The sequence below is a fragment of the Rousettus aegyptiacus genome, unplaced genomic scaffold, assembly GCF_014176215.1.
Source record: "Rousettus aegyptiacus isolate mRouAeg1 unplaced genomic scaffold, mRouAeg1.p scaffold_m13_p_6, whole genome shotgun sequence".
Lineage (NCBI taxonomy): Eukaryota > Metazoa > Chordata > Mammalia > Chiroptera > Pteropodidae > Rousettus > Rousettus aegyptiacus.
The window spans coordinates 16390229-16417876 of NW_023416309.1; the positions used below are offsets into that span (position 1 = coordinate 16390229).

Consider the following 27648-nt stretch of genomic DNA (forward strand, 5'->3'; position numbering starts at 1 on the left):
TGTAGCCCAAGAGAGGTCCTGCCTGTTGAAAAATGGTCTCTTTTTGGTAAAAGGCACCAGGGTGGAAGGAGTTCCAGAGGGGGTCAGGATGGGACTCCTGGGGTGAGGAGGGGGACTGCTTTGCTCTGGGGTAATTAGCACCAGGTCGCCTTCACAGGAGGCGCTTTTGACCCAAAGGAGAGCTCAGGAGAAATAACTTTTTAAAAGTCATAGGAAAAATATAACAATTAGTACAAAGAAGACATCTTGCCTAACATTAAAACAGAAATAATAGAAAAACTTAAACCATCAGCAAACTATATGCAGGTAAATGTTTTCTTCCATATAAAAGACCCACTGCCTGCAGTACGGACAGGTCCTTACTGAAAATAATTACCATAAGGAAAAAAGGTAATTAATTAGTGCTTTTATCATCTAGGGATTACTCTTGAAAACCTTTTCCTATCATCTAATCTATGCAATCAGTCAGATAAGCTGTTGACTTTCATTAGGCAATTCTGAAAATTAGGTTCTGGCTTACTTTTAAAAAAAAAAAAAACATTTAAAACATTTAAATCTCAATTAACTGCACTGAAGTTTCCTGCACAACACAATGAAATAGAACTTTTTCGACTGAAATACTGAGGTAATGATTGTTAAACTTAAGACGACAGATTGACCACAGGGGGGGACTTGTCCACAGTGTCTGAGGGGCACAGGTGGGGCGTATGGGTTGCTGAGGAGATGGAGGCAGACCGAGAATCAAAACATATCGTATCTGGGAGCCCAAAAGGGGAAAATCCTCAGTCGACTGAGAATACGGGTAACTGGAATTTTAAAGCAAGATTTTAAAAAATTGCTGATTTTTCTCTTTTAGGGAAGAAAAGCCCCTATGAACACTTATGGAATTTAGTTTCAAAAAGCAACTTCCTGGGACAGCCCCCACCCATCCTCCTGTCTCATCTCAGTCAGCCACCATAACTGCTTTTCCATTACTCAACGTCCACACTGTTTGTCAGCCAGGCCCTCTGTGTAGGTAGCTACAGGAGAGCCTCCTCTGAATCTAATTTTGCCAGAAATTTTAATGAACAATTTCTCTAATGACTCCAATTAATTGAGGTTTGACTATGAAAAGCAAGGTTTTTTGGTTTCGTTTTTTTTTCCAGAACAATGAACATTAACCCTCATCTCGTCTAACCTTTGTATAGCTCTTTCCCAAGTGGCAAGTCCTTTCACAGAGATAGTCCTCTCATCACCTGTGGGGCAGGCAGACCCTGCCCCAGGCTGCAGAGAAGGGAATGGAGGCTCATAGCTCAGGAGGTCGCTCGGCTGTGGAGGGGCAGTCAGGGTCAGCACACAGACCTCCTTCCTCCAGGCCAGGATGCTTTCCCATGATTGGGGGCCTTGCAGCCACATTTATTTTGGCCGAAGTTTATTTTGGCCGAGGTTTGCAATAAAATGCTTTGTCTTTGGAATGAGTGGAGTACAAGAAAAATGTCTTTTATCAGGCAGTTTTACTGCATTTCTTACAATGAAGTCAGCTCAGGGACCAGCAGTATCCTCTCTTAAAAGGTGGCCATGATGGAGCTATCTTCCTTGATGGTTGCTGGTTCAGAATGGGTGGTTCGCTGGCAGGCGATGGAGACCTTTAGACTATATACAAATGTCTAGGATCCTGTGAGTTACTGAAAGTCCTCGAACCCGTTCACTTGTGTGTCATGTCATATAAGGATGCTTTTTATTTCATTCATGCCCCAGGGATAGCAAGAAGCTTTGGGCAGCTGGTTACCTTGGCTGTAAAAAGCCCAGTGTTACCCACGAGCCCATGTCATGTCTGGATCGCCATCTGGGTCCATTAGCTATGACTTTTGCCACATCCAGTTATGCACATGTGCCCTTGGCCTCAAAGGGGGCTGAGATGGCCCCATGCTATCTATCCATGGCCCTGAATGAACTACTCTGACTCAGGTAAAGAGGCCGCTATTCCTATTTAAGATAAATATCCAAAGAGTGAAAGAGGTCTGGAGTTATCAGTGAAGACGGTACTGTGATTGACAAGCTTTGTGAACCAGATACTACGAATGGGAAAAATAATAAACTTGTTCAAAATAATTTTCTGTAACCTATAGGGCTGAGAAAAGATGTTACGAATCTAAAGTCAGCACATGGGCCCTGGTGATCCAGCCTCTCCATCTTGGAATCAATCGTCCTGGGGAGGAACTCCTCTGAAACGTCAATTTATATACCCACCACCCTTTGTTTCTGCCTTCCTCTGGCCTGTCCTCTGTTCCAGTGCAGGTGTCATTTGGGTTCTGGTCTCTCCTCCCCGCCAAGGTGAGTGGAGGTGAGAACAGGGCTGTTTACCTTTGCTCCCCAGTGAAGTCCGCTGGCTCTGACTCCTCAGGCCCGCAGTTAATGGCTGCAGCTCTGGGTGCAGAAGGTTTGCAGGCATTGCCAGAGCTTGACCTGGAAGGGCTGGAGGATGACTTGTGTGTTTCATGGTTAGTGTGACCCCACCTCCCAGTTTGCCAGGTTGACATCTATTGTCAGGGCATAATTATCAGCAGTACCCTCCTTTACTTGTGAAGTGTCCTGGACTGAACAAGAGAGTATGGCTGCCTTGTTCATGGAAGAAGCAGGCAGTAAGGTGGTGTGCTTATGGTGACCACAGGAGAGGGCTGGCCGCAGGCGGATAACTTCCAGGCACTGTCCCTATAACAATAATCTTGCTAAAGGGACAGGGCTTATTCCAGGTCCTCTTGAAAATATGTAGATTGCTGCCTCTCTGTTGTTGTCGGCTCAGTACTGGCTGGGACATCTGAGGGAACCAGACTGATTACATGAGGCACTTGGCTGTGAGGGCCAGCCCAAGGCCCAGCCTCATTGCCCAGGCAGGGGCTTCTTTCTTCTACAATGTCGTCATGCCTTCCTTTCAAAGACGTGCTCTCTGCTTTGCCAGCTTGATACACTCATCAGCTTATGACATTTGAAGGAAGTAAAAGGGCTAATGGTGGCAGCACCAAAGGAAGTTAAAGGAAGTCTGTTGAGAAGGAGTTGGGAAAGGTGGCAGGTCTCTGGCTACAGCCTCCTGGGGAGGCTTTCCAAAGTCAGAGCGTGACGTGCTGGCAACCCCTGCTGTAGAGAGGCTGCTCAAAGAAATGCAATTCTTCATCAGAGCTGGAGGAGACGGATGTGTGAGCCTGTGCTCTTCTGGCTGGGCTCTGAACTTTGGAGAGGGCAGAAGGCCATGCTCTCCTGTCACCCTCCGATCACGCCTGTAGTCAGGCCCCCAGGAAGCATTCGACCAACCACCGTCTGTCCAGGGGCAGTTCTGTCTTCTTCCTCCTCCAGGGCAAGGCGCTGTCCCCAAGACTCTGGGCTGGCTGGCTTCACTTCTTGGCAACTAACCACGGACTCTGGCCCTTGAGGAGGTATAGAGAAGGGGATGTTTGAGAAGGAGCCCTGTGGGTGATTGGCACATAGGGGAGCCTCCCAGTCTGGGAGAGCCCAAAGACCCAGAGGACCCTGGCAGAAGCCTAGCATCCTCTCAGTTTGGACTTGCCTTCTCTGTCCCTTCTGATGCAATCCATTTATCTTCTCTTGGTTTGAGAAGCAAGCATGGCCCAGGATCACGCTCACTGGAAGATGCTATTAGGGAAAGGAGGACCAAGCAAGGGAAGGGACCGTCCAACTGAGGAGCCCAGGAAAGTCTTCCCGGGACTGGGGTGTCTGAGTGGGGCCTTGAAAGGAGGAGAATTTCAACAGATAGGAAAGGAGGCATGCCAGGGCAAGGGCCCGGCATGGGCAAAAGCGTGGAGGGAGAAGGCAGAGGGGCTGCACAGGTGCCGCGAATAGAGCCCGGGAGGCATGGGGAAGGCCTTGACAGGGCCCAGGCCTCGTCCCTAGCTCAGCTCTGCCTCTGCCCATGTCGACAGCCCTTGGCTATTCCTCAGGGGCAGGGCTTCCCTAGGAATTGGAGGGTCACTTTGTGTGTAGAATTCTGCCTTAACCTATAAGATCCAGTCCCTTCCCTGTGCCCTTCTTCGTCCTCCTCCGCCTCAGTAAGGAGCACGCTGTTTCAACGGACTCCACTCTCAAGACCTCCCTTTGGGGAAATGAGCGGGGTTCCCCTGTTCCTGCCGTCCTCTGCACTTCCGCTCCCCGTGTTTCCTCCTTTCTGACCCACTCACCAGAGGCCTGCCCTCCTCTTCTGTTTAAGAGGTGTGGAGTCTTAGGCGACTGACATCTCAAGTTGCCTAAAAATGTGTCCAGGTGCGGGAGGGGCTAGGAGTGTGGGGTGGTGCACGGGGTGGGGTGCAGAGAGCCTGCGATGAGGAAGGTTAGGCAAATACACCACGGAGCAGTGTCCCTGACATTGGCCGGGCTTTGGTGGTGAGACCTGTAGTGCTCAGTTTCTGATGAATTCAGCAGCATAGGTCCCAAGGTGAGAAGCACCCTCTGCCACCATGCCTTCCCTAGGGGACCCGATCCTGTCACCTCCTCCCGAGAGGCCACGTCCCCTTGGAGTGCTGTCATGCAGGGTTATGAAGCACGCACATGTCACACACAGTTTTGCAATGCCAACTCCATGCACAATACTATCACAGCCGATAGCTCTAGGTGGAGAGGCATGGAATGCTCCAGCAACTCAGTCCTCCCGGGAGCTGACTGCTCAGTGGAATGAGAGGGTTTCAGGGTGTCAGAGGTCACCCAGGTCAACTCTCCCATGAGACACATGGGGAAACTGAGACCTAGAGTAAGTTGCCCTACTCCAGGTTGTAAACAGTGGAGAAAGGACGAGACGCTGAATCCGACTTGCTGGCTAGTTCCCACTTCTTTCACAGACTAACCTGACCCTCCCATGTCTACGGTACTACATTCTGTCATGTGAAGTCAGTGTCCCAGGGAGGGAGGCCAGCCTCGGCCTGGCTGAGATGGGGCAGGGCGGCGTGTGTGGAGGAGGCCACCTCTTCCCCAGACGCTGAAGCTTCCCTTGGCCCACCGGGTTACAGAGGCATAGGTTGCCCTCTTTGGTGAGAGCCATTATTTGGACCTAGATCACCCCGTTACACTCTCATCCATGGGGCCTTGGCTCAGTTTTTGTCAAGCACATGTTTGCAAGTCTCCAGGTAGAGAACACTGGGCAAAAACATGTCTCCTGTGCCAGAGCACAGAACACAGGACCATGGAGTGAACCAGAGAAGGCCGCCGACCTCAAGACCAAGGCCTTACAGTTCACAGAACAGTCACCAACAGGACTGCGATTTGCCCCATGGGGCAGGGCTGAGTGCATCGCTCTCTCTCTTTGGGTTGGCAGCTCTCCAAAGGAGGGGCTGTAAGTCCCCAGGAGGGACGGAGCCTCTTTAACCTCCGTGGGCTTTCTCTGGCCACATGCTCCCCAGTGTGGTCCTTCTCTGATTCTTTCCTCCTGCCGTGTGCCTGCACTTCTTCTAGCACCTGATTATTTCTTGTTTGCCTGGTCTGCTCCCATGAGCACTGATCCTCAGCTACTCGGCCAACTTCCTGACCGTCTCCCTACTTCTAACCTTCCTGCACTGCATTTAACACAGAGCTGAACTGAGTTAAGGTCCAAGTGGAGAGACCCAAGAAGGCCCTGGAATCAGGAGCCTCGGGGCATGGGGGTGTCACAGCCTGCCATAGGAGGAGGTCCTGGCTGAGGATACAGGAAGCACCAGACTACGTGGGGAGATGACGTGCTTGCGTACGTGGGCCGAACCTCCATGAGAGCAGCATGGGTGCTGAAATCAGGCCGATGGCTTCTTTTTTCTCTGACCACCAGACGGCTTGCAGTGGAACGTGCCGAGGGCCTTCCCCACCTATCTGGGGCTCTCCTGCCACCGCCTCTGTACTTATTTTCCTTGACTCTGACTTCTCAACTTTTCTTTGCCTATATTTCTGTTTTATTATTTATATTCTTGCGAGGGTCTTCAGATCCTTGAGGTATTAGCTGAGGTGTAACAAGCAAATGAATAATGGCAGGACTGATACTGGAACTTTCCAGTGAATGTTGGGCTCTATTTTGAGATCCCCAGTGGGTTCTGCTTGTTGAAATGTGCGCTTGAAAGGGAACGAGGCAATGGGTTCAGAAAAACCAGGTTACACTCTGACTCCTTAGGACCTCGGATGGCGGTGAGGCAGCAAAAGAAAGCAGGTGAGAAGGGTGCCATTGGAGGCGGCATTAGTCAGCAGTCAGGGTGAGAGCAAATCTCACGGAGCAGAGGGCGTGGGTAGGGCCATGTCATGACTTTTGCAGGCCCTGGGCACTTTTGCCTCTATGGGCTCCTTCCTCATCAAATATATAAGAAATGATATTTTATGACTGCTGGTAGAAAGACGACTCTAACCCCTGCTGGATTCATGATTATATATTCACTTTTTTGTTTGAATTTAAAATAAATAAAAGTTAAAAAGTTTTCTCAGCCCCTGAAAGTATTGTGGGCCTAGTCTGTGGCGAGGTAGGCCCTGGACAGGGTCATGGGAGCTGGCTTGGGATGACTTGGAAAGCGCTGCCTCCTGGGAACTTTCCCTCGATAGGAAAAGCAACTTATGCCAGCTGGCAGCTGGGGCCTGGGTTCCTCATGCTTCTGCCTCGTGGCAAGGGTTGAGGGGAGGCAGATAACTTCCATTTAGTGACCGTGGAGGTCAGCTCCAATTTTACTGCTTCAGTTTTCAAATGGGGAAGCCAAGACTCAGAGGAGGAAGCTGTCTCATTTTCATAATATGAGAGGATATTTCGAGTAAGGATGCTGATACTGTCCTCTGGGGTATGGGTAGCATGAGGTGCCATTAATATGAGAGTTTGTGAGTGCAACCTCACCCCACAACGTGGCAGGGGTCTCACGGATATGAAGCCCACTAATTTAGAGTTCATGTGACTGTTCAAACAAATCTGAGTTTATGTTTGCCTCTGTACGGTCCATGAAGAGGGGATATATAAAGAAAAATTAAACTGTAAGTAGAATGAGAAGAATGTGTAAACTACCCAAGTAGTTTGTTATTTTCAAGACCTTTAGAAGCAATAATTTATGTTGTAAATCATCTAACGATAAACTTGTGTGCTACACCATAGGTAACACTTCATCTTTAAAACAGGTTTCCTGAGACTTTCACTAAGCAGGCTGTTATGAAGAGAAAGCAGTAAATCTCTAATTTTTTAAAAACAAAATCTTTAGATTGGCCCAATGTGGCCTAGATTTGTGAGTGTTTTCTGACTTTTTTTTTTTTTTTTTTGCTGTTGGACTGAAATGGCAAATGAGGCAAACTTTTCAACTGCTAGTTGTGAGTGGACTTTATAAATCTGTATTAAATGGCAACCACCAGCAGCAATAGCTAGAACTAGTGATTGCAGCTTAAAGGAAGAAAAACAAACAAGAAAACACCTAAAAACAAAAGCAGTAGCAAATAGCCCTCTGCAACCCTGAGGTTTTGGGAGGAGGGGTGGGTTGAGTGCGACTGAACCTTACGTGCTCAAATGACACCGTAATGAACTTGGGATATGTTATAGCAGACATCGCTTAATGGAGTCGCCTCCCTGTTTCTGTTGGACTTAACATTTCAAAATATTATACTTCTGAGGACCCCTGCTTCTGGGACTTTCCGCTTTCACAAGAAAGAATGTACTTAATTTAAAGATTGATCAAGATCATGAATTGCCATGTTTCATTTTTTTAATAATGAAAATCCATAGAGTTTAAAATATTCTTAGACACACCTAGTTTGACAAACACCATGGACCTTCATGTTTCTGTGGATTCACACATAAGCTAGCCAGCACCTCAGTGCTGGTTGGCCCCTTTTGGCACCAGAATACAATAATTTATTAAGCTTCAATACTTCATAAGTGTGCACAAATATCATGCAAACATATGACCGTTATCACAAACAAAAAGTGTATTAGCGTCGTGGACTTACACAAAACGTCTTGTAAACAAAAAGGAAGAGATTGGTATTTTCTGTACAAAATATGCAGGTTTTTCTTTTTTTAATAATCTGTAAGATGCATCATACCTCTGGCATTTTCAAAAAGTGAAAACTGTATAAAAATAAATATTCTATGTACAAACACACACACAGGCCAATCCCAGGTTAGAGTCCTCACTGCAAAACAAGAGCAAACACGAAACATGAAGTTAGTGTCGTTGAGCCTCTGGGTGTTTATTTCCCTTGTGGGAAAGGAGGTAGACCTCGTCCTGGGTTGGATAGGAAACTGCGGCTGAAGACCCTGATGTTGGCAGTTCTCACTCTTGAGGGTGTGAAACCACTTTCCCCTTCCAGTCACTGCCTGTCATGGCCACTAGAGGGCACTTTCTGTCCGTGCTGCCTTGGGAGGCACAGCTGTTGTTGAATCATTCCATTTTCCCAGACTGAATTTATGGTGTGAACCAATAGACATCAGGCTCTCTAGTTGCTTCTCCAAGACACCGTAGCCTTGATAGTGGCTTTTCTTCTCTTGCTAAGCTCAACCATCTCTATCTCCCAACCATCAGCAGTGACCTTGAAGAAACTCTTATTCTTCTGGGGCAAGGGGTCTCATTTGACACTCCCGTTACCTGCTTTAACTAAGTCTAGGGTAACTCACCAGAGGGCGAAGCATGGCCAGAAGGGTGGATTCTGGGGGAGGCATCTCTCCTGAGTGCTGAGCTTTCCTTTCTCTGGTTAAGGGCGCTTTAGGTACCTGCTCCATCTAGGGCTTGGGGTCTTGGTGGTTTCATTACTTTTACCCCATCCCATGAACTAAATGAGATTCTGGGCGTTTAGCACAGAGGAGCATATTGTAGGTGTGATTATGCTGTCACTGGGACAAGACTGGATTAGGGAAGCAAATCCACCTCTCTTCCTACTGGCCAAGGTCACGTGAAGTTATGTTGGGGTCTCCAGACCTGTTGTGAGGATGAACCGACACCTCGAGACCAGGTGGAGAAGGGCAGTGTGAAGTCCTCGGAGGGGAGGCAAAGTGGAGGCAGGTGGTGGAGGGACAGCATGGCAGCTGCTACCTTTTCAGGGGACCACGCTGTGCTTTGGGGGCCCTGGCTAAGTGGGTGATTGCATGCAAGGGCACAACCCTGTGGTGTCAGAAGGCTTTAATGATGGCAAATACCGAGGCAAGTGTGAATAAATGAAAATTTATTGTTGGTAGCAATTCTGGGCTGCAGGTCTCACATGCGGAAGCTTAAAGCTCAGACAGCTTATGTTAAAGGGAAGGGTAGAGAGGTGAGGGGCCAGTCTCTCTGCAGAGGGAGAGAAGCCATTTGAGTTTATAGTTTAAGCAACTTAGATGTTTTATGTCCGGATAAATGTCATCATATGACTTAAATGACCTCGGATGAACACTATAAGTATAGCTAATGATAACTAATTTTAAAACAAGATCTAGAGCTCCTTGGAGGAAAGGTACTATATAAATTAACCACACAGTTATAAAGATATCAGCTGTGTGGCTACATGGAAATTCCACAATCTGGGTTTTGCTGATGTCCTAAAAAGCATTTTTGAAATGTTCTCCAAGTGCGTTCAGTGCATGGGATGTTTAACGGGCATCCTGCCTTTGAGATTGTTTCCTTTTTTGACTGATGTCTTGCTACCTCATCTGCAGACAGGCCCAGGACAAATTGCGCATGCTTATCACACTGTTGAGGATGGAGCCCCAAGTATACCTGTGCCCCCGAGGCACTGCAGACCACGGGGGTTGGAGGGGAAGGGGAGATTACCTTGTTCCAGCAGCCCTGGACTGGTAAGCCGTCTTCGCCCTGCAGTGAGGAGGGAAGGCATATGGCTCAGATTCTCCCTGATGGCCCCTCAAGCAGGCAGGATGGACAGAACAAGGGCCACAAACATTTTGGCAGCTGGTCAGGATGTCACCCACCTACTATTATCTATTTCTTTTCTCTCCCCCAGGGAAGAGCCTCAGAAAAAGGCAAGTCTACATATCTTTCCATTGATTAAGATCATGTGCAGTTATAGTGCAAGGCCAAGAGGGGCTGTCCTAGACTGTGAGGTCAGTGAGCAGAGGTGACCTGATAGCCATGGGAAGAACAGCCTAGAGACCCCTTGGTCTCTGTTCTAGCTACACTGAATGCTGGGTGTTCATGGGCAAGTCACTCAGTGCTTGGAGACCTCAGATTCCTCCTCTGTAAAATCTGGAGAAGGCGTGGCTATGTGTAATGACCACTAAGATGCCCCTCAGTTCTCCCATTCTCTTATTTTCTCTCCTCCTTAACAGTGGAAGGAGATCTAGGCAGTTCCCATATGCTGATCAATAAGGAGGAGGAGGGTGTACAAAAGGACAGGTAACCTCTCAGTATTGCAACATGGCCTTGAGGCGCCTTCTGCAAGGCAACAAGGGCTCGCTGAGAATTTTGGGGGAAGAGGCAGCGGGAGGATGGGAATCAACTGGGTGCCATTATCGCTTTTACTGGTGGCACCCATGGAGCACCTGCAGCCTCAGGATGTCCTGTCTTCTCTGGCCCTGATGTCCTGCCTCTGTGTCATACCCTGGGGGAACCTAGGAATCTCTGAGAGATAAGATGGCAGGGGGGAGACTGAACCAGGGCAAAGGTATGGTTCTCTGTTTACGTCTGCTAGAATTATAGCCCCGATTCTAGAATTCCAGGCTCCAGGGCAAAGGAAGAGATAGACACAGGGTTTTTGGGGACTGGAGCAAGTGGTCTGCCCCAACAAGATTGAATGGGAGCCCTCTGTGCGCTAGACCAATTTCATCCACCCATGACAGGTGCTTAAACTTCTCACCTGGCATTCAGCAGGCAGCCGACCCAACACGGAGGGAAGAGATCTAGTTACTTTGTACTAAAAACTATGATCAATATCTCCCCTCCCCCCATGTCCTCAATAACACAATGCAGGGAAAACGGAAATGAAATACAAAGGGAAGATAAGTGCACTCCATAGCAAAATTAATAGACAAATGACACATCAGCATGGGATGTTATTGGAGAAAATGCCAGTTTGCATTAAGGGTTAAATAAACTTGACCTTCATTGCCCTCTCTGGGTCAGGGAGGGTCTGTAGGGGGAGGTGGTATGTTCCAGGACTTCATAAAGACCTTCTGCCCACTTCCCCAGCCCGCCGCAATGTGCCACTTCACACGGACTCTGGAAAGGAGAGGAGCCTCCGTGGGCCACAGTGGCGTTCCCATTGGCACATGGTTGGTGGCAGAGGAGAATGGTAATGTGCGAGAGAGAAGCAGGGAGGCCAGGGCTGCAGCCGGCAGGACTCAAGGTGCTCAGATGGTGGAAGGGATGTGGCAGAGGGGACAGCTGACTGATGATTAATGGAGGCGCTCTGGAGGAACGGAGAGATTCCACAGCTGAGAAACGTGTCTGTGCGTGCCGCATGCTCGGGGTTCAAGACGCTGGGCCAGTGGTGGGGCTGGGGGGCAGCGAGGAAGGGTTTTAGAGTAAGCACAGGGAGCATGCTATTCTGCATGCTTATTCTGGTTCTCCTTTTGTTGTTGTTCTTAAAAAGTCTATGAAAAGTCCCTTGAAGGGGTTCTATGGTCATCTCTCAGGGTCACGAAGCATATTTTAAAAATTATTTTTTCTCTTTTGTACAAAGGTAATTCCTGTGTGTTTCCAAAGTGGGGATGTGGGGCCAGGAACGCTCATCTGACCGTTAGTTGTATGAAAATAGGTCCAAGAACTCCAAACCTCCTGGAGAAGTTTAAGAGAACAGTAATCTTTTGAGCTCATTGGCTTGGCGTGAAGTACCATCTTCTGCTTCCCTTGCAGGAGTTGAAAGGGTAGCTGTGGAGGCCTGGAATGTCTCTACCTAGAGAGGGACTGGGCCTGTTGGGAACAGAACTGCTGCCATATAGTCTGGGACATGCTTGGGAGAGGGGTCCTAAATGTCTCCCTTCCCTCCCTGCCTCTATGTTCCCTCTCTTCTCTTTCTTAATTACATTTTCAGCCTTTCCACACTCTTCCAGACTTTTCAGTAGTGAACCAGCTAAAGGTGAAAGAAAGGGAAACCAAGGGAAGGTCTTGTAGTATCTTTTGGGATTTAAGCAAAAAGGACAAACCCTTTAGGATTTAAAATCCTGATCCCCTAGGTCAGCCAGTGTCACCAGGGCAGCAACCCGAGACCTCCGAGTCTGGAGGAACGGGCACGGTGACCCCGTCCTCTATCTTGGTTCTAGAACTTCTCAGTGTACTTCGTGTTTATAAGTACGCCCACATGTCCCTTGACAAATCGTAAGATGCTGAAGCAGAGAGGGATGTGAGGCCGACTCAGGTATCTAGTTCACATGCTGTGCCAGGTGCTAAGCCAGTGCTTGCCAAACTAACTGCAGTGTATGCAGAAAGAAAAATCACTGTTCCTAAGAACTTGTCCAGAGAATTCAGTTTCCTAGTTTTCTCCCTGGTGGCAGATTTATCTGGTGGCGGTTCTGAAGGAAGGATCGGGTGCAGCCAAAGCTGGCTTTAGGTGTTGAGGGATGGCCCACATTAAGGTGATGTGCTTTTGAAGCAGCTGCAGGAGGAAGCCAAGAAAACATCTTGGCAAACTTTGCATGCAAAGAGGAGGGTGTGATGGGAGCCCTTGAGAACCAGACAAGGCAAGGTGACCTTTGGTGTCTACAGAGAGAAGAAGCAGGAAGTGGAGACTGGATGGATGGAGCAAGAGTGTGCAGGGTGGCTGGAGAGGCACGCAGGCATGAACCACACACGTGGGGAAGCCCAAATCGGCCATGCAGGCAAGGGAGGGTGATGCCATACCAATGGGCACGGGGCATCCAGTCCGTCCAGCCCTGGTAACCCCGGCTCCCCTTTCTCTCCTTTAAAACCTCGGTGTCCCTGTTCACAAAACCAACCACGATGATTATTCAGGTCAAAGCTGGCCAGCTCCAATTGTGGAGTGGAGAGGCCCAGTCCTACTCTGGCCAGGATGCAGGACCTTAGAGGCATCTACAGGTGTGGTCTCAATCATAGTTGACTCCCAGCTCCCAAGTCCAATCTTTACGCTCTCTTTAGCTTCTGGGAGGGTTGAGCTTCGAAACATACAACAGGCCCCTCTCTCTTTACATACTCACTTGAAGTAAACAGAGATGAACTTCGACGTTAGTGAATCACAATTTTTTAGAACCTTCAAATGGATTGCGAAGGCACTTGAGAAGCCTAGCAGATGTGCCATGGATCGTTCCTTATTGGTTTGCTTGGGAAAGCTTTCTGGGGGTGTCTATCTACCTATTTTTATCTGCAGGCTTTAACTGGGTGGCTTATGGGCATTGGGAGATTGTGTATTAAAAGCCCCTTTTCTGGCCTCGTTCTGCCCAGTTAGGGCACAGGTGTCCCTCAGGAGATGCTTGTGTGTCCTGCATCCTGACTGAGTGAGGATTCCAACAGCTTGAGCTGCTAGCCACAGAACTGGCCACAAAACGAAGAAGGCAAATGCATGGCTCACAGATGCTATACCGGCTTCCAAAGCCATCTTGGAGCTAAGAGCCAAGGCTTTCTCCCAAATCCCTTTCCTTGGGGTCTCTCCATTTCCACACATCAATTGTTCTGCATCTTCAAAGGAAAGGGATTTAGCCAGAATTATTTGCAGCTGTGGTTTTAGGGCAACACCAACAGCAGGCAGCATTTCACCGGCCAAATGAAAAGATAAATTTTGGTAGCGTCAGCGTCATTATTTGGTTCTCATCTTAGTTTATTTGCCTTCTTTGTTTCCAGCTTGCAAACTTCAAGGAAGAAAACCAGAACAAGACAAGTGATAAATTTAAACATACCAATGGACAGGGGGCATCTAATCCAGGCGCTCCTTGGTCTCCCTTATCCCCTTTAGGCCCTCTAGAGCCTTTCTTCCCCCTCTCCCCCTGTAAATAATGGTTTAGTCCAAGAAAAAAAAATAACATCAAAACTTTAGGATCATCCATGTGTTAAGATTAGAGATAGAAAAAGAAAAAATTAAAGTGGGAAAAATAGCTTCTCTCTATTAGGATGGTCTCCCCAATAGGATTTGGGGTCACTATCATCCCTACCTCTTTAAAAACCAGAGGATTTGGCTAAGGCTGGTGAGGAGGCAGCAGGGACATAGTAGGGCTCTGAGGTGAAGGTGAAGGGAAATGCAGATGGAAGATACTGGTGGCCAGCATTGCTAATACTGAGCCCGGAGTGGGTCTGTGATGAACAGGGAGACTCACTTCCCTCTCCTTGAGGGTCCATTTGGAGGTCCAAAGACTGTGGCCTGACAACTTGTTCCAACTGGTTTTCATCCCTCTGATGTTCTATCAGGAGGCAAGGTGATTTTGTTTCAAGCCCTGGGGTGTATGTGTGTGCATGTGAGTGTGGACAGGGCAACTATAATTGTGTGAAACTACAGAGTTGTGCATGATTGTATGTATGTCTGTGTGCATACATGAGTGTGTATATGTGCTTGGGCATGTGTATACAAGTATGAATGTGTACTTGTGCATATGCATACAAGTACACATGTGTACGTGTGTGTCCAGGGCTCACGAGTGGCCTCTGGCTCTCAGATCGGTCTTCCCATTCTATGCATGTCTCTGGTCCATCCTGGTCTGAAGCTACAGGCAACTTATTTGTACATGGACAAGTTAGTTCAGGAATTCATTTGTTTTTGAAAAGTGTGTTTCTAAACATTGTTTTTCTAAATTGAATCTTCTTTTGTATGTGTCAAGGTCGCTCTTCATTTAAAGAAGGGCCATGGAGAATTCTTTGTAATGAATTTGAGTTTGAATTTTCATATATTAGGTTTTATAAAATGGCCAAGTGTGCCCCTGGAGTGTCTTCCTCTATAGGACACTTCTCTACGGCAGGCCGATCGATACTTCCAGTGTCATTCCAGGGCCACAAGATCTTGACGGCAAGTGGAATACTGATACCAGAGCAGGTTCTGCCTACAACAAGCGGTGTGACTTCGGGAAGCTATTTAACCTTTCTTAGCCTCGGTTTCTTCACCTATAAAATGCAGATAGTAACACCTGCCTCAAACTTTGTCTTGAGGCCTTTGTGCCTACTAAGTGCTTAATGCTGGCACATAGTATGTGCTCCGTAAATGACAGCTGCTTCATAATGATAACAATCATGATCGTTATTTCTTGTTAGCCAGTATGAGGGCCCAACTGTTGCCAGAGATATGGTCTTGTGGTGTCTATTGTGCTCCAGGAATGGAAGGCCGAGGGTTCATTAGAGGGAGGTAAAGGATAAAAATATTTTTGATGGATCTTTGGAAATTATTTAGATTTCTTGATTCCAGAGTTTCCCTGTAATTGGCAAGGCCTTGTTTTCAGTTTTCTAAAATGTAAATGCTCACTTAGAAAATAATATGTGTTTAAGAGAAAACATACATATGTACATTAGGTGTGCGTGTGTTGGCTCTGAGATACACACACCAGTGAGAAGATCAAAGCATAAATAATTCTCAAACAGTGGACAAGTGAGACAACTTGCTATTTGGATGGGAAGCCCCCCAGTAAACTTTCTCTGGAATGTGGCCCTTCGTTCTCCTTGGGTCAGGCCAGTGTAAAAGTGAGCAGTTTCCTGAGTTCGGGGGTGGGTAAAGCTCCCTAAGATTGGGGGATTCCAAGTCCCAGATGATTTGCCTGTGCGTAACAGAGAGTTGGCTGCTCCTGACTTTCAGAATGGGTAACTACACTATGGGCATCACGTTCTAGGGGCACAAGAAATGGCTTTAAACTGGGTGCCCTTTGAAGACATTAAAATAGTAGCTGTACCCTCCTCCTCCCTGCTCTCACCCCTCAAAGAGTGACATGAAAGGGACCCTGGCAAAGAGGGACTTCTAGCTGGTATGAGAAAAGGGACAGATATAGTAAAGCAGCAGAAGTTTCTTTAAAAAAATTAATGTGTAAAAAAATTCATTTTAGAGGAAATAAATTGAAGCTGGGGGAGTGGAAGGGAAGAGATGAGGGATACAGGATTATTGTAACGTAGTGAACAATCTAGGGGGAGAAATACTGAAAGAGTAAAGGAAGGAAGAGGCAGGCCCAGGCCAAAGGAGATAGGAGAGGAAGGAGAGGTTAAGGAGGCAAGGGGGGCCTGGGGAAGCAAGACGCACAGACACACATGGCTATAGGCACATATGTGTGCATGCACATGCACACACTCACACATATGCACACATATATGCTCCCCCTGCCCCCCAGAAGGCATGTTTCAGGGTGACAGCAGCCCCACTGCATGCACTCAGACCTTTCAGTTGGCTGGCCTACAGGCAGCTCCAACTTAACACCCAATTTTCCTGATGCCCAAATTGCCAAATTCACCCTTTACTCTTTGACTGATTTATTCATCCTAAAAGTGGCTTTTGGGCCAAATTCACAGGGCTGTGAAGGAACAAGAGTGCTCCTAGTGACAAGGACAGAACACCATTTTCACTGGCATGTACGTCCCCTAAGAAAACTGCCTGTTTGGGGCCTTGGGCCTTGCCCACCACAAAGACCTTCCTCCTTCCATGAACAGGAAAGAATCTCCAAGACTATCCTCTGGTGGGACACTGAGAAGCATCATTTTATGATTGTGTCTTGGTCACTGGACAATAGAACAATGGCTTGGGTGCACCCACCAGAGACTCTCTGATGGGGTCCTCCTGGCATGACATGCAATAAAGTTTGGGAGCTGTTTCATAGGCAGCCCCCCTCAACACTCTGTAGGGGCAGGGGGCTTTGAGTATCTCCAGCTTCACCTTCACCAGCAACAATGAAGCTTCTAATCAGACTGTCATCTAAGCCCTTCTGGCCATTTACCTTGACCAAAGTGTCAATATTCTGAGCTTTTAGGCATCAGAAAAAAAACTGTCCATGGCAAAGTGTTGATTCTGCTTGGAACTTTCTTTGTTTTGGAGGCTTTATCTCCAATTCCTCGTATCCACCCTCAACATCTTGTTAGTCTGGTGTTACAAAGAGGTCTGAATGAAGAGGCAAGGTGTAGGGGTGACTCTTTCAGGACATTCTGGCATCCTGAGCATCATCCCTCTTGGAGGGACGGAATGAGCTGTTCTTTGACTTGGAAACCTGTTCTTTGGATGAAGACAGTTGGAACTTTATGCCATACTCAAAAGAAGGTTCAGAGACTTCACTGCTTTCTGGCCTTTACTAAGTGACATATTGCTAATTTACATACAGGATGGAGAAAGTGTATAAGGGCTTAGAGAGGGGAAGTAAAGAAGAAATATCTTCCCACTGATTCCTGGAGCCTTATTGGCTCATTCAATGGCCTTGGTTCCTTAAGCACCAGAGCCCCTGGCCTCCCCTGTCCCTCCATCTGTTACACGGCCATCTGCCTGCCCTGCCTCCACTTCTAGAGCAACACCGTCGCCACGCAAAGGAATAGTTTTGCAGCCCATAAATGGCTCAGTGCCTCAAGCCAACTGAAAGAGTCTTCAGTAATAAGTTCAAAAAGTATTAATTGAATATAGTAAAGAAAACCAGAACACTTTAGAAATAAATTAGAAAGAAGGTTAGTATGCCAACTAGGAGGTGGAATGATCAATTTTTTTAGTGGCCTAAATTCTTTGACGCCACAGTAATGAAGGTGGGCTTCTCTGCCTGCTTTAACAAGCTGGTACATTTCAGGAAGTAGGTCTTTTAATTCCAGTTTCTGGAGTTGGTCTTCCCAAGGGCAGTTTGGTATAAGCGGCTCTGCCTGCTCTCTCTTGTTTATAGAATATATGAGACAAACTGATTTGCTTTTGGCCAACTGCCAGGAGAACTTAGGGATATAGATGTGCTCAATAAATGCATCTTAATGAAAGAGACTAGAATTGGTGCTAGATATAAGTATACAGATTCTGTCACTTTCTATTCATGAACAAGGTCATCGGTGTTCAGAGATAAGCTGGTAGACCTGAGTTTTAGAAGCTATCTGCTCTGCCTCTAACTCTCTGTGGGAATTCAGTACATTTTATCATTGCTCTGGGCCTGTTTCTCCATCTGTTCTTGCCCGCTCCTCTTCTACCTATAAGATCCTTGGATGGTATGACCTGCTAGAGGACGCTTTTGGGCCTTTAGGGGGCGTGCGTCACACTCCAATAACCACTGCAGTGAAAGGAACCCAAAGGTTATCTCTTGGTCAGATGAAGTTAAATGGTCTCTGCAGGACTCAAGTGTGTCATGTGTCATATACATGGCATGTGTTCTATGCTATTACGTGGCTGTGGGTATCGTGGATGATCGATCACTGTGTCCTGGTGAAGATGGTAGAAACCAAGGGAGGACAAAGGTCTCGGAAGGCACAAGTCATTTCATAGTCCTGCTGACTCTTTCTAAGAGAAATAATGGCTGCAAAAAGGTTGACTGCTTACAATAGCTGTGTGCTTGTTCTCAGAGCTGGAATTTATTTTCTCTTTCACCAGTGTCCTGGGATGCCTGACAAAACTAAGTTTCAGGCAACAGTGGATTTAAAACATCATTTAGGAGGCCATTAACAGGGCACCATAGAGATTGCTGGGCACGTGACTCCTGTCACTGATGGCCACCGTGGGATTTAGTCTTCCCTTGTCATGTGGAAAAATACATGTTTCAATTTCAGGATCAGGCCCTAGGCTCCCTGTATGACAGGGATTAAGCCTCTCACTATAAAGCCTTTTAATTTATGATGATTTATCAGGAAAATCTGTATTTGCCTTGTTAGGTCAGAAATCCCCACTTGGTCATTCCACCACATCATGAAGACATTAGTAACCAGAGCCAAAGTGCAAGGGGTCAGACTCACCCGGTTTCCTTTGTCCCCGGGTGGTCCATGCAAACCCTGCAATAAATCAGAGAAATGAAGACACGTTAATGAGAAAACACAGAATGGCTCTACAGTCCTTCCTTCCAGGCTCATAAAGTTCTTCCCTGATGCCTAATTCATCAGAGACAGATTTAATTATCCCCATCTTACCGAAGGGGGACAGAAGGGCTCAAGGAACTTGACCTAGGGACAAATAATGAGTTATGGGCAAAGCCAAGAGCATGGTTCTGATTTTCTTGCTCTGCAGCCAACACCCTGAATGTGGCTGTGTTCTTCTAGATCACTCAAGCTGAGGAGTGGCACGTGCTGAGAACATAGTCTGGGCAGAGAACTCTCCTGGCAGGGAGGGTGTTAGCATGGCTCTCCTGCCAGACTCTTGCTAGGAAAAACGACTGTAAATCTCCCCAGACCCTCTTTGTAAGGTGCAAGCTGTTCTCCATGTCTTCAGCCAGGGGAATGAGCATAGGCTGAGGCTGCCAACTTAGCCAGAGCAAAGCCTCCTGGGCAGCTAACACGGAATTGGCAAACAGATCTACAACAGTAAGTGGATGGGAAACAAAATTCTGGTTCTCTTAAGCAATCAACTTTTCTAACAATGCAATGGGAACATCTGCTGTGATTGGGAAGCCAGTCCCTTGGGAAAGCTGCTCCTCTCATGTGAAGTGTGTTCTTTCATCATAGTGGTCTGGATTTGATTCCCACTCCCCCCGCCCACCCCCCAGCCTCGGCCTTGAAGGCAGAGGCTGTGGCATATTCATCTGTAAGACCCCCACTGTATTGAATGCAGAGGCTTGTAGTGAGAGGTGCTCATGATATTCTTTCTACATTCCATCAGATGATCCACATGGCTTAAGACCTTAACAGGGGCCATGTGTTCCAAGGTTCACCTTGAGCAGTGCCCAGCAGGAACATTCTAGTGCATTGACCAGTTGACTATTGGCGGCTTCTTCTGTCATAGGAATAAGAATTCTTCCTTGGCTCTAAATTTTTTGTTGCAGGCTGTAGGTATTGTTTTGACAGTGTTTGGGGTAGTGGAATGGGGTGGGTGAAGAGAAACCTCTGACCCCACGAGACTTACAGGAAGCCCAGCTGCTCCCGTTGGTCCTGTCATCCCAGGGTCACCTTTGCTGCCCTGAAATAGGAGAAAGAAGCTCATGAGGCCCCCTGATGTAATAACAACCTTCTGTCAATTATTTTCTGTTTTAAACCTGGAACACCTCTCTAGGTCCCTTGAAGAGCCCTCCAGGAAGCAAAGGGCTAAATGGAAGGCTGGGGTGACTGGCGTGGACTCTATCCTAGGAGGGGGCTTGGAGGCCTCTCACCTTCTCTCTAGTAAAGCCTAACCTCCAAAGTTCTTCAGAAGGACGAGGCACTGACCTGGGGCTGCGGGCTGGCCAGAGGCAGAAGCAGGGGAGGAGGTCGAGGGGAGGAAACAGGTATGAACATGAAGGCAGAGAAGAGAGAAAGGGAAAAGAAAGAGAACTGCGATTTCTTCTTCGAAGCTGCAAGTGTCGCCCCTCGGAGCAACCATCCTGGTTGGACGAAGGGGCTTGCTCCATCTAGAAGGAGTGGATGAAGGCTAAGACTGCTGGGGCTCGTGCGGTGACCCTGTGGGTCACAGGCGCCAGGGCTGAGGACCTGAGGCTGAGGAGGGTCATCCAGGCTCCCTGGTCACGGAGCACTCACCCTCTCGCCCTTTGGTCCCGCAGGGCCTGGAACTCCAATTGGTCCTGGAGTACCCTGGGGGAGGTGAAAGAAAGCAGAGGTGAAGGTCTGGATGCTGGGGGGAACCTGGGGGAGCCCCCCCTTACTCCTGGAGAGGATAAAGGTCAGAGGCCCAGTTTTCAGGGTTGGCGAGGCCAGGCTCATTCAGGGTAGTCCTTCGACTGGGCTGTGTTCCTGTTTGGATTTGGGGGCCTTGGGGAGAGAGTACATCCCCCTGCCTCAGAGCCAGATTTGAGGAAGAAAACCCTTTCGCTTCACAACCAAGCTTGCCAAGGCTGAAAACGGTAGGAGAATGGTTGCTTAATTTGCTCCCAGAAGCACTTAGGAGGGCGTTGACACCATCCCGGGGCTGGGGGCCAGGGGCTGGCACCCCTTTTCTGTCACAGCTCTACATGCAGCGGGAAGGTCTTCATGCCACAGAGACCAATGCAGATGCACACACAGAGGCAGGCGTGGGAAGGTCATTCAGCCACCCACCCCACCGCCCTCATTGCAGGGCTCCCGCCTGGCCGTCAGCCTCTGGCCGGACCTGTTCCTACTCCCAGGCCCTATGGACAGACTGGGTTAGAGAGTGAATTAGTATGCCTCGGATGTCTGCTGACATTGGCCTGGCAGGGAGGTGTGTCATAAGCGCTGCTCATTCAGGGCTGTGGGGAGTTGGAGCGGCAGGAGCTCGGGAGCTCGGAGCTCGGGGAGCTGTGTTGCTTAGAAATGCAACAGGGCTTGCCATGGTATAATTAAACATCTTCTCCAGTTTCTCGGTTTACAGCCCAAGTAGGTGGAGTCTATTTCAGAGCTTCCTATTGCTCTGGCTCATGTTGGTATTTCCTGCTCAGTCATGAGAATGTGGGGCTGGGCCTGTGGGCAGTTCTTGGTGTTCCAGATTATAGCGGTGAAAAACAGGGCAGGAGCGAGTGGGGAAATGCTGGTTTTCTTTACACAGAGAGAGGGAAAAAAAAGAAGAGCAGTAAGGTTCTCGGTACTCCCTTTGCAGCTACAATGGAAGAAGGAAAGCTGTGGGCATCTGTGACAAGAACATGTCAAAGATGAAAGAGGCCGGGTCAGAGTAATGGTTCATAATAGGGCTCTGGAGGCCCCAGCGGCCTGAGGTCCTGGGGAAGTTTCTTGGCCTCTCTGAGGGTCAGTTTTCCCACCTGTAAAATGGGGATGGTAACATGAGTGCTGCCTCTCAAACCGCTGCCAGGTTAAAATGGATGGATGGATGTCATGCATTTGGTGCCTAGAAAGTGCCCAGTAAATGTCAGTATTGGCAGGGCAGGATTATTTTTCCCATAACAATTTTCCTTTAAGGTTATGATATCGATTTTATGACGAAATAAATCCTCAGGTCCAAGGGGACAGAATACATGAATTTGTACTGCTCCCTTCTGTCCAACATGAATAGAATAAGTGGTAAAGAGGAAAGTCTTGGTTTCTCAGATCAACGCCCTAGCTCTAACTGGTCACCTGGAAAAAGTGTGCTCAGTGTAAGGAGTATGGAAAGGGAGGGACTGTGGTGGAGGAGCAAAGCTGTAATAATGCTTAGAAAACGAATATGTTCTCCTTACGTGAGAGTCTATAATTTTAACGCCGTAAACATAGAGTGGGGCGGGGCCCCAGGAAGGCCTGTTGCTCTCGTGCTATGACATCTCCCTCTACTCCGTGTGGATGTCCTCCCCTCCACAAGTGAACCACACACGTTCTCGTCTTCCCCTGAGTGTCAGCTCATTAGAACCTCATTGTCTGGGCAGACCACGCATCCGTGGCCTCAAAAGTGTCTTACAAGAGCAGAGCTGGGACTTGCTGTCTGGAAGTGGCTGGATGCAAACACAGCTCTGGTTACAGCTCCCAAGGAGGGAAGTCCAGACTCCTGGCCCTGTTGGCTAGTGATCTCAACACCCTGGGAAGGGACAGGCTTCACCTGGGAGTGCATTGCCCTGAAGACCTAATGGGGTACCATGGGAGGAGGACTGGAAGGTAGAGAGAAGGGATGTTTTCTCTGACGCTTCAGTTGTTTGTCACAAGGAGGGCCAGGTGCTTTGCAGTCATGAGTAGGTGATGCCTGTTTTCTGAAATCAGGAAGAACAAAGAAAGAAGAGGGGACTCACGTGTCCCTCAATATGCTCTGTATAAATCCCCTTGTTGGGTGGGGTGACTGGTGCAACAGGAAGTGAAAGGTACCGTTGTAACACGCCCACAGAACCCTGAGCTGGGACTGGCCTGTGTGCTCCTAGATGCTACATCTGCCTTCACCGGTCCATGCTTTTCCCACCCCCATACACATCAGACTGGTGGCTGCATAGGACTAAGAAGCCCCTGTGTGCAGACAGGAGATGGACAGAGCTCACGGTATGAAGACAACACAGCATGACGGGCACATACAGACACTGTTTGGTAAGAATGAATTATGGCCCAAACTCCCAGGGCTGGGCTCTCAGGCTGAACTGAGCATTCATTTAGGAACAGAGTCTGTGCTGCTTGAGTGGAACTCTCACTCCACATCCAGTAGTCTAGAAATTCAGATTTGAGGACCCTGGGTGCATACTATAAGGATTCAGACGAAGGCCAGCCATCTTTGGTCAAGAGGCCAGAATAAGCAAGCACTTCTGAACTGAGCACAGATGGTGCCTTTCTGGTGTCAGCGGTGGGATAAAGCATGACTCACTGGGAAAAGGAGGCCACAGTGGGACAGACGAGAGGAATCACAGGCCAGGGGTGGATTGGGTTGGGGTGAAAGGTAATGGAGAAGTGACACTCACCGGTGGCCCAGGCCTGCCGTCCAAACCTGAAGCTCCCTGGACAAAGGGAATAGTTAGACCAAAAGAAGGGGAAGGGAGGAACGGGAGGGAGAAAAAGGGACCAGGGAGGGAAGAGGTGAGTGAAGCAGTGACTCTGGACAGACATAAATGCTGGCAATCAAACAAAACGGGAGAAGTAAGCTTGGGAGGACAGGTAATGGTATTCACATGGAAACCAACAAAAACAGGGAGACACTGAATGCAGTGTGGCTGACTGCTGAGCAGGCTGGATGGAGATCAGTGCATATGGCTGTTCTGATCCTCTCTGTCCCCTGTTCCCCTCTCTCCTTTCATCCCCTTTCAGAAATCCCTCTCCGAAGGGGTCGCAGTGATCCAGGGAAAGGGACACAAAGTGACTTCATGGAGAGGTATCTGGAACCTGAGCTAGTGCATCCTTCCCAAGGACCAGCCTCACTGGGAAAGGACAAGCCTATGTGGAGGGTGGGGCCCCGGTGAGGGTGGTCTTCCCAGCATATTTTGCCTACCTGTTGAGACTAGGCCACATTGGGGGGACTCTGAGAGGCTCAGCACTGAGTTAGTTACAGCATCCAGCTTTGAAACCTAGGTGGATGCTGGCCCATTTCTACTTCTGCTGGGTAGGAGGAGTTGGACCTTAAATGATAATACTAATGATGCCTGACCTTTCTCTGGACCTTCACAGTTTGAAAAGCTCAACACGAATTCAATCTATTCATATTATCCCAGACAAGGGCTCTTTTATAGAAAAAGGCTTTGGGGGCACTGACTGGGACAGAGGTCTAAGGCCGTGTATCCCCTGAAATGAACTGGCTGGCAGGTGGGATGCTATTAAGACCCACTCGCTACGCAGCATCCACTGATATATGTGTTGGGAATGGGAGTTCTCCAGTGTTGGGCTATAAAGCTGCCCCTGTGACCTAGGAGAACCAGGAAAAATTATCTAATGGTTACAATGTGATGAGCCAGAGAGAAGGCAGTGGAACACTCCAGCCCAGTCAGAACTGAGTTCTTGAAAACTGCTTCTAGCCGAGCCTCAGAAATGAGCCTAGGCCTCAGGATTTTAAAAGTTGGGGAATTCCCCCAGGAAAGAGGGCAGTGAACAGCTTCCTCTTGGGGAAGGGGTATTGGGTAGTAGGATCCTATAGGACCTCACTTCTCAGTTTTAAACCCACATAATTCTGGGATGATCTTGATACATAGTCTAGAGAGCTATGGTTCTCAGCCCCAGCTGCAACATCAGAATTTCCTGGTGGTGATGTAAAATAATACAGATGCCTGGGCTTTGCCCCAGCTCAACTCAGCAAGAGTCTCCAAGAGTGAGGCCAGGATAATGGCAAGTTAGAATTGCTCCGGGTGACTCCAATGTGTAGCCGGTGTTGAGAACCACTTCTGTAGGGCAAACAGGAAGAAGACAATAGGATGTGCCTGGAAAAACAGGCCTCTACTATATGGAATAAAATATTGAGGTAAAGCCTAAAAGCAGAACTTTGGCTAACTGTTCATAAACTTTGTCTATGCAGCATGAATACTGATTTATTTTGAGACGTCTAGAGCAGAGGGCACAAACTGGGGGTTTTTGGGCCCTATGTGGGCCACTAACATATTTTGTATGGTTGGCAACATTGCAAGTAATTTTGATTTAATGTCATAAAATGGGGAGATTTCATGTAAAATGCTAAATGTTCCGCTTCATTTGAAAAATTAGAAGATCCAAATATATTGGACCTTCATTCTCCCAAGGCAAACAGTCAGCTAAACTGAGAAGGCGCTGTTTTCCTTAAGAAGAGACACATGTTCTCTGTTGTGCCACGGTCCCCACCACTCCCTCTTGGCTCTCTGAAGTCCACGTTAATTGTCATTTATGAATATGCTTGGTCTGTTGTTTTCTTAAGCTAGCAAATGTATTTCTTGGTACCTATGTCTCTATTAAAAGTAGAAAAAGTAAAGATAGACTGGGTGCTTTGTTTTTCCTCTGGCATTACCTGTTTGGTCTCTGTGCCATTTGCACTTCGACCTGACCGAATTCTCCATGTTTACTAGGGTTGTTGGGGCCATGAAGGTGGAAAAGGAGAGATTCGTGGTTGAGTGGGGGCAGGAAGGCTCTTTAATGGTAAGGAGGACTTAATCATTCCAGACACGATTTAAGATATGGGAAAATGTCTGCTAAAGTCATCAGTTTTCTGTAGTCTGCCAAGCGAATCAGCTTCTTAAACGTTCCTACATTTGATGCACTAATGAGGGTGCAGTCAGACCTTTTGCTCTTGCTTTTTGGTTGCTGTGATTACATTAACCAGACCTTCAGGCTCTGCCAAGCTGGGGTAATTGGCCTTCCCATTGTTCCTCTGCTCTTTATGGCTTCCTGGGGTGGAAACTGGCCTGGTGCCTGGGACAGAGGAAGCCCCAGTGGCTGGAAAGAGCCCCTCAGTGGAGGAGCAGCCCCTGGCCCAGCCTGGTCACCAACTTCATGTGTGACCCTAAGCGACTTACTTTCTTTTCTGGGTCCATCAGTAAAATGATTAGATGTTTCACTGAAATCCCTTCCAGCTTTTGAAAAACAAACCAAAAGGAGCGCCACCTTCACTGGGGTGTGAGGGAAGATAGAGCCCAAGGTTGGTGGGATGTGCTCAGCTGGACAAGGTGACCAGGACATCAGCCCACTGAGACTTGGGGAAAAAAGATTTTCCCAGCCCAGTCCCCACATCTGGAAAGGCCTTCTGAGCAGCCCCCTGCCCTGCCCTGGGGCTTCTAGCCCTCGGCAGGCTCAGATCAGAGGTCTCAGGGAACTGAGAGCTAAGTGGCCTTAGCCAGTGGGGACCAGGGAATCTGACATTTTTTTTAAAGCTTTTTTGCAGTGGCCGGTGCTTTAGAGCAGAGAGCAGGGGTCCTCTTGGGGCCCCTCTGGGAAAATAGAAGAGAGATGGAGCAGGCTCCACTGTCCCATTGCTCCCAAGTCACCCGAGCATGGCCCACGTAAGGGCAAACTTTGATTGCCTCTGAACTGGGCACATGGGGAGCCCGAGGCCACCTCTGCCTCTCCAACAGGGTGCTTTTTGGGGCCAGGGACCCTGTCTTATTCATTTTTGCATTTCCCTGCACCTAGGCCAGGGCCTGGCCTGGAGGAGGCCTCAGTACAAGAATTAGAGCCTATCATCTTGCCCAGGTGGGAAAGCAAAACCACACAAAAGCTCTAGATTGCTCAGAACTTTAGAACCTCGAGTCTTTCAGAGGCCTTCTCCTGGGACCCTCCCCAGCATCTTGTCAGGACCACCAAGCTGGGTCTTGCTGGGTCCACGATACTTACGGGTAATCCCAAAGGACCTCGGTCTCCTTTTTCTCCTTGGACACCCTTCTCTCCTTTTGCTCCATCTTGTCCTGCTTCCCCCTGAAGAAAAGGGAGATGGAGGAGATCACAGAAGGGCACGTCTCACACAACTCATTCTTGCATTTTGATGTCCTAGAAACGGGAGCAGGTGTAGGGGAGGGGGCAGGTAGAGGATGGAGGAGGTAAAGGTAGTTGGCCAAGGGGTAGCAGAATGGGGACTCCAAGAATCCCTGAATTTTAGCTTGGCTCTGCCTCAGCTTGAGTCCCTTGTATCCCTGTAGCAACGTAGAGATCCCCAAAGGGAAAAGAGATGGTAGCATGGACAAAAACCCACAGGACAGTTCCAGGTCAGGCTTTGGCATAGTTGACTCTTTGCATGGCAGGAAAACTGGGACCTGGAAGAAACTATTGGCAGATGCCTGAAATGGCACTACTGGAGCTCTGAACTTCCAAACTAATAGAAAGAAAAAAATGCCCAATAGTCCCTTGAAGAATGTTAGGGCAAGAGACAAGAGCCATTGTCATGCCAGAAGCCTCCATACTCTCTTATCCATTTGAAAAGCTTTCAGGGGGTTATTGGGAGGGCTCCAGTTCCGAGTCCAGTGGGCATGGTTTCCAGGAGTGGTTTCATGCCATGCTGCTCTCTGTCTCCCACCTATACTTCGGGGGAAGGTTACATGGGAAAGGATTTTATCATTTGCTAAGCATCTAACCTGCTACTCTGTAGGGTCGATTGATGAATGGGAAAATTCTAAATCTAAAACCTGCCCAGTGTCAGTGATGGACTTCATTCTGTCCTTATCATACCACACTGGCCAATGTGTCACATAATTTCATTTAGGGAAGGGGTGAGCTGGGCTGCCCACCTCTGAAGCACTTTCTCTCATCTCTGCCCTTGCTGACGTAGTCCCCTTCCCCCCGCTACCTCACCCAGCACCTACCACATGACTTCTTCTTACCTTTGGTCCAGGAATACCTTGGAGCCCCTGTATTAGGAAGCAAAATGGAGTGCCTTAGAATTGCACTGGTTAAGCCAAAAAATTCTTGCCTACAGGTTAGGCCACAAAAGAGCAAGGGCTTGGGATGCAGAGCCTGGCCCAGG

The 27648-nt window shown here is 48.3% G+C and overlaps 1 protein-coding gene across 11 annotated transcripts in view; it reads right to left on the reverse strand.

Annotated features, from left to right (window-relative positions):
• Positions 1-333: 333 nt before the first annotated feature.
• The window catches only part of COL13A1 (collagen type XIII alpha 1 chain), a 148117-nt gene continuing 120802 nt past the window's right edge, over positions 334-27648 (reverse strand). For 3 of the 11 annotated variants that reach the window (XM_016121058.2, XM_016121060.2, XM_016121053.2), the window contains 8 exons: positions 27506-27532; positions 26526-26606; positions 20409-20462; positions 19801-19854; positions 18702-18737; positions 13739-13825; positions 9708-9746; positions 336-3401 (listed from right to left, as the gene is read on the reverse strand). In XM_016121058.2, the coding sequence (XP_015976544.1) occupies positions 3369-3401; positions 9708-9746; positions 13739-13825; positions 18702-18737; positions 19801-19854; positions 20409-20462; positions 26526-26606; positions 27506-27532 (411 nt within the window). In that variant the 3' untranslated portion in view covers positions 336-3368. Of the gene's footprint in view, positions 3402-6387; positions 8098-9707; positions 9747-12728; positions 12807-13738; positions 13826-18701; positions 18738-19800; positions 19855-20408; positions 20463-26525; positions 26607-27505; positions 27533-27648 lie in introns of those variants that run through there. The other 8 variants (XM_016121055.2, XM_016121054.2, XM_016121052.2 and 5 more) reach the window with 8 other exon arrangements.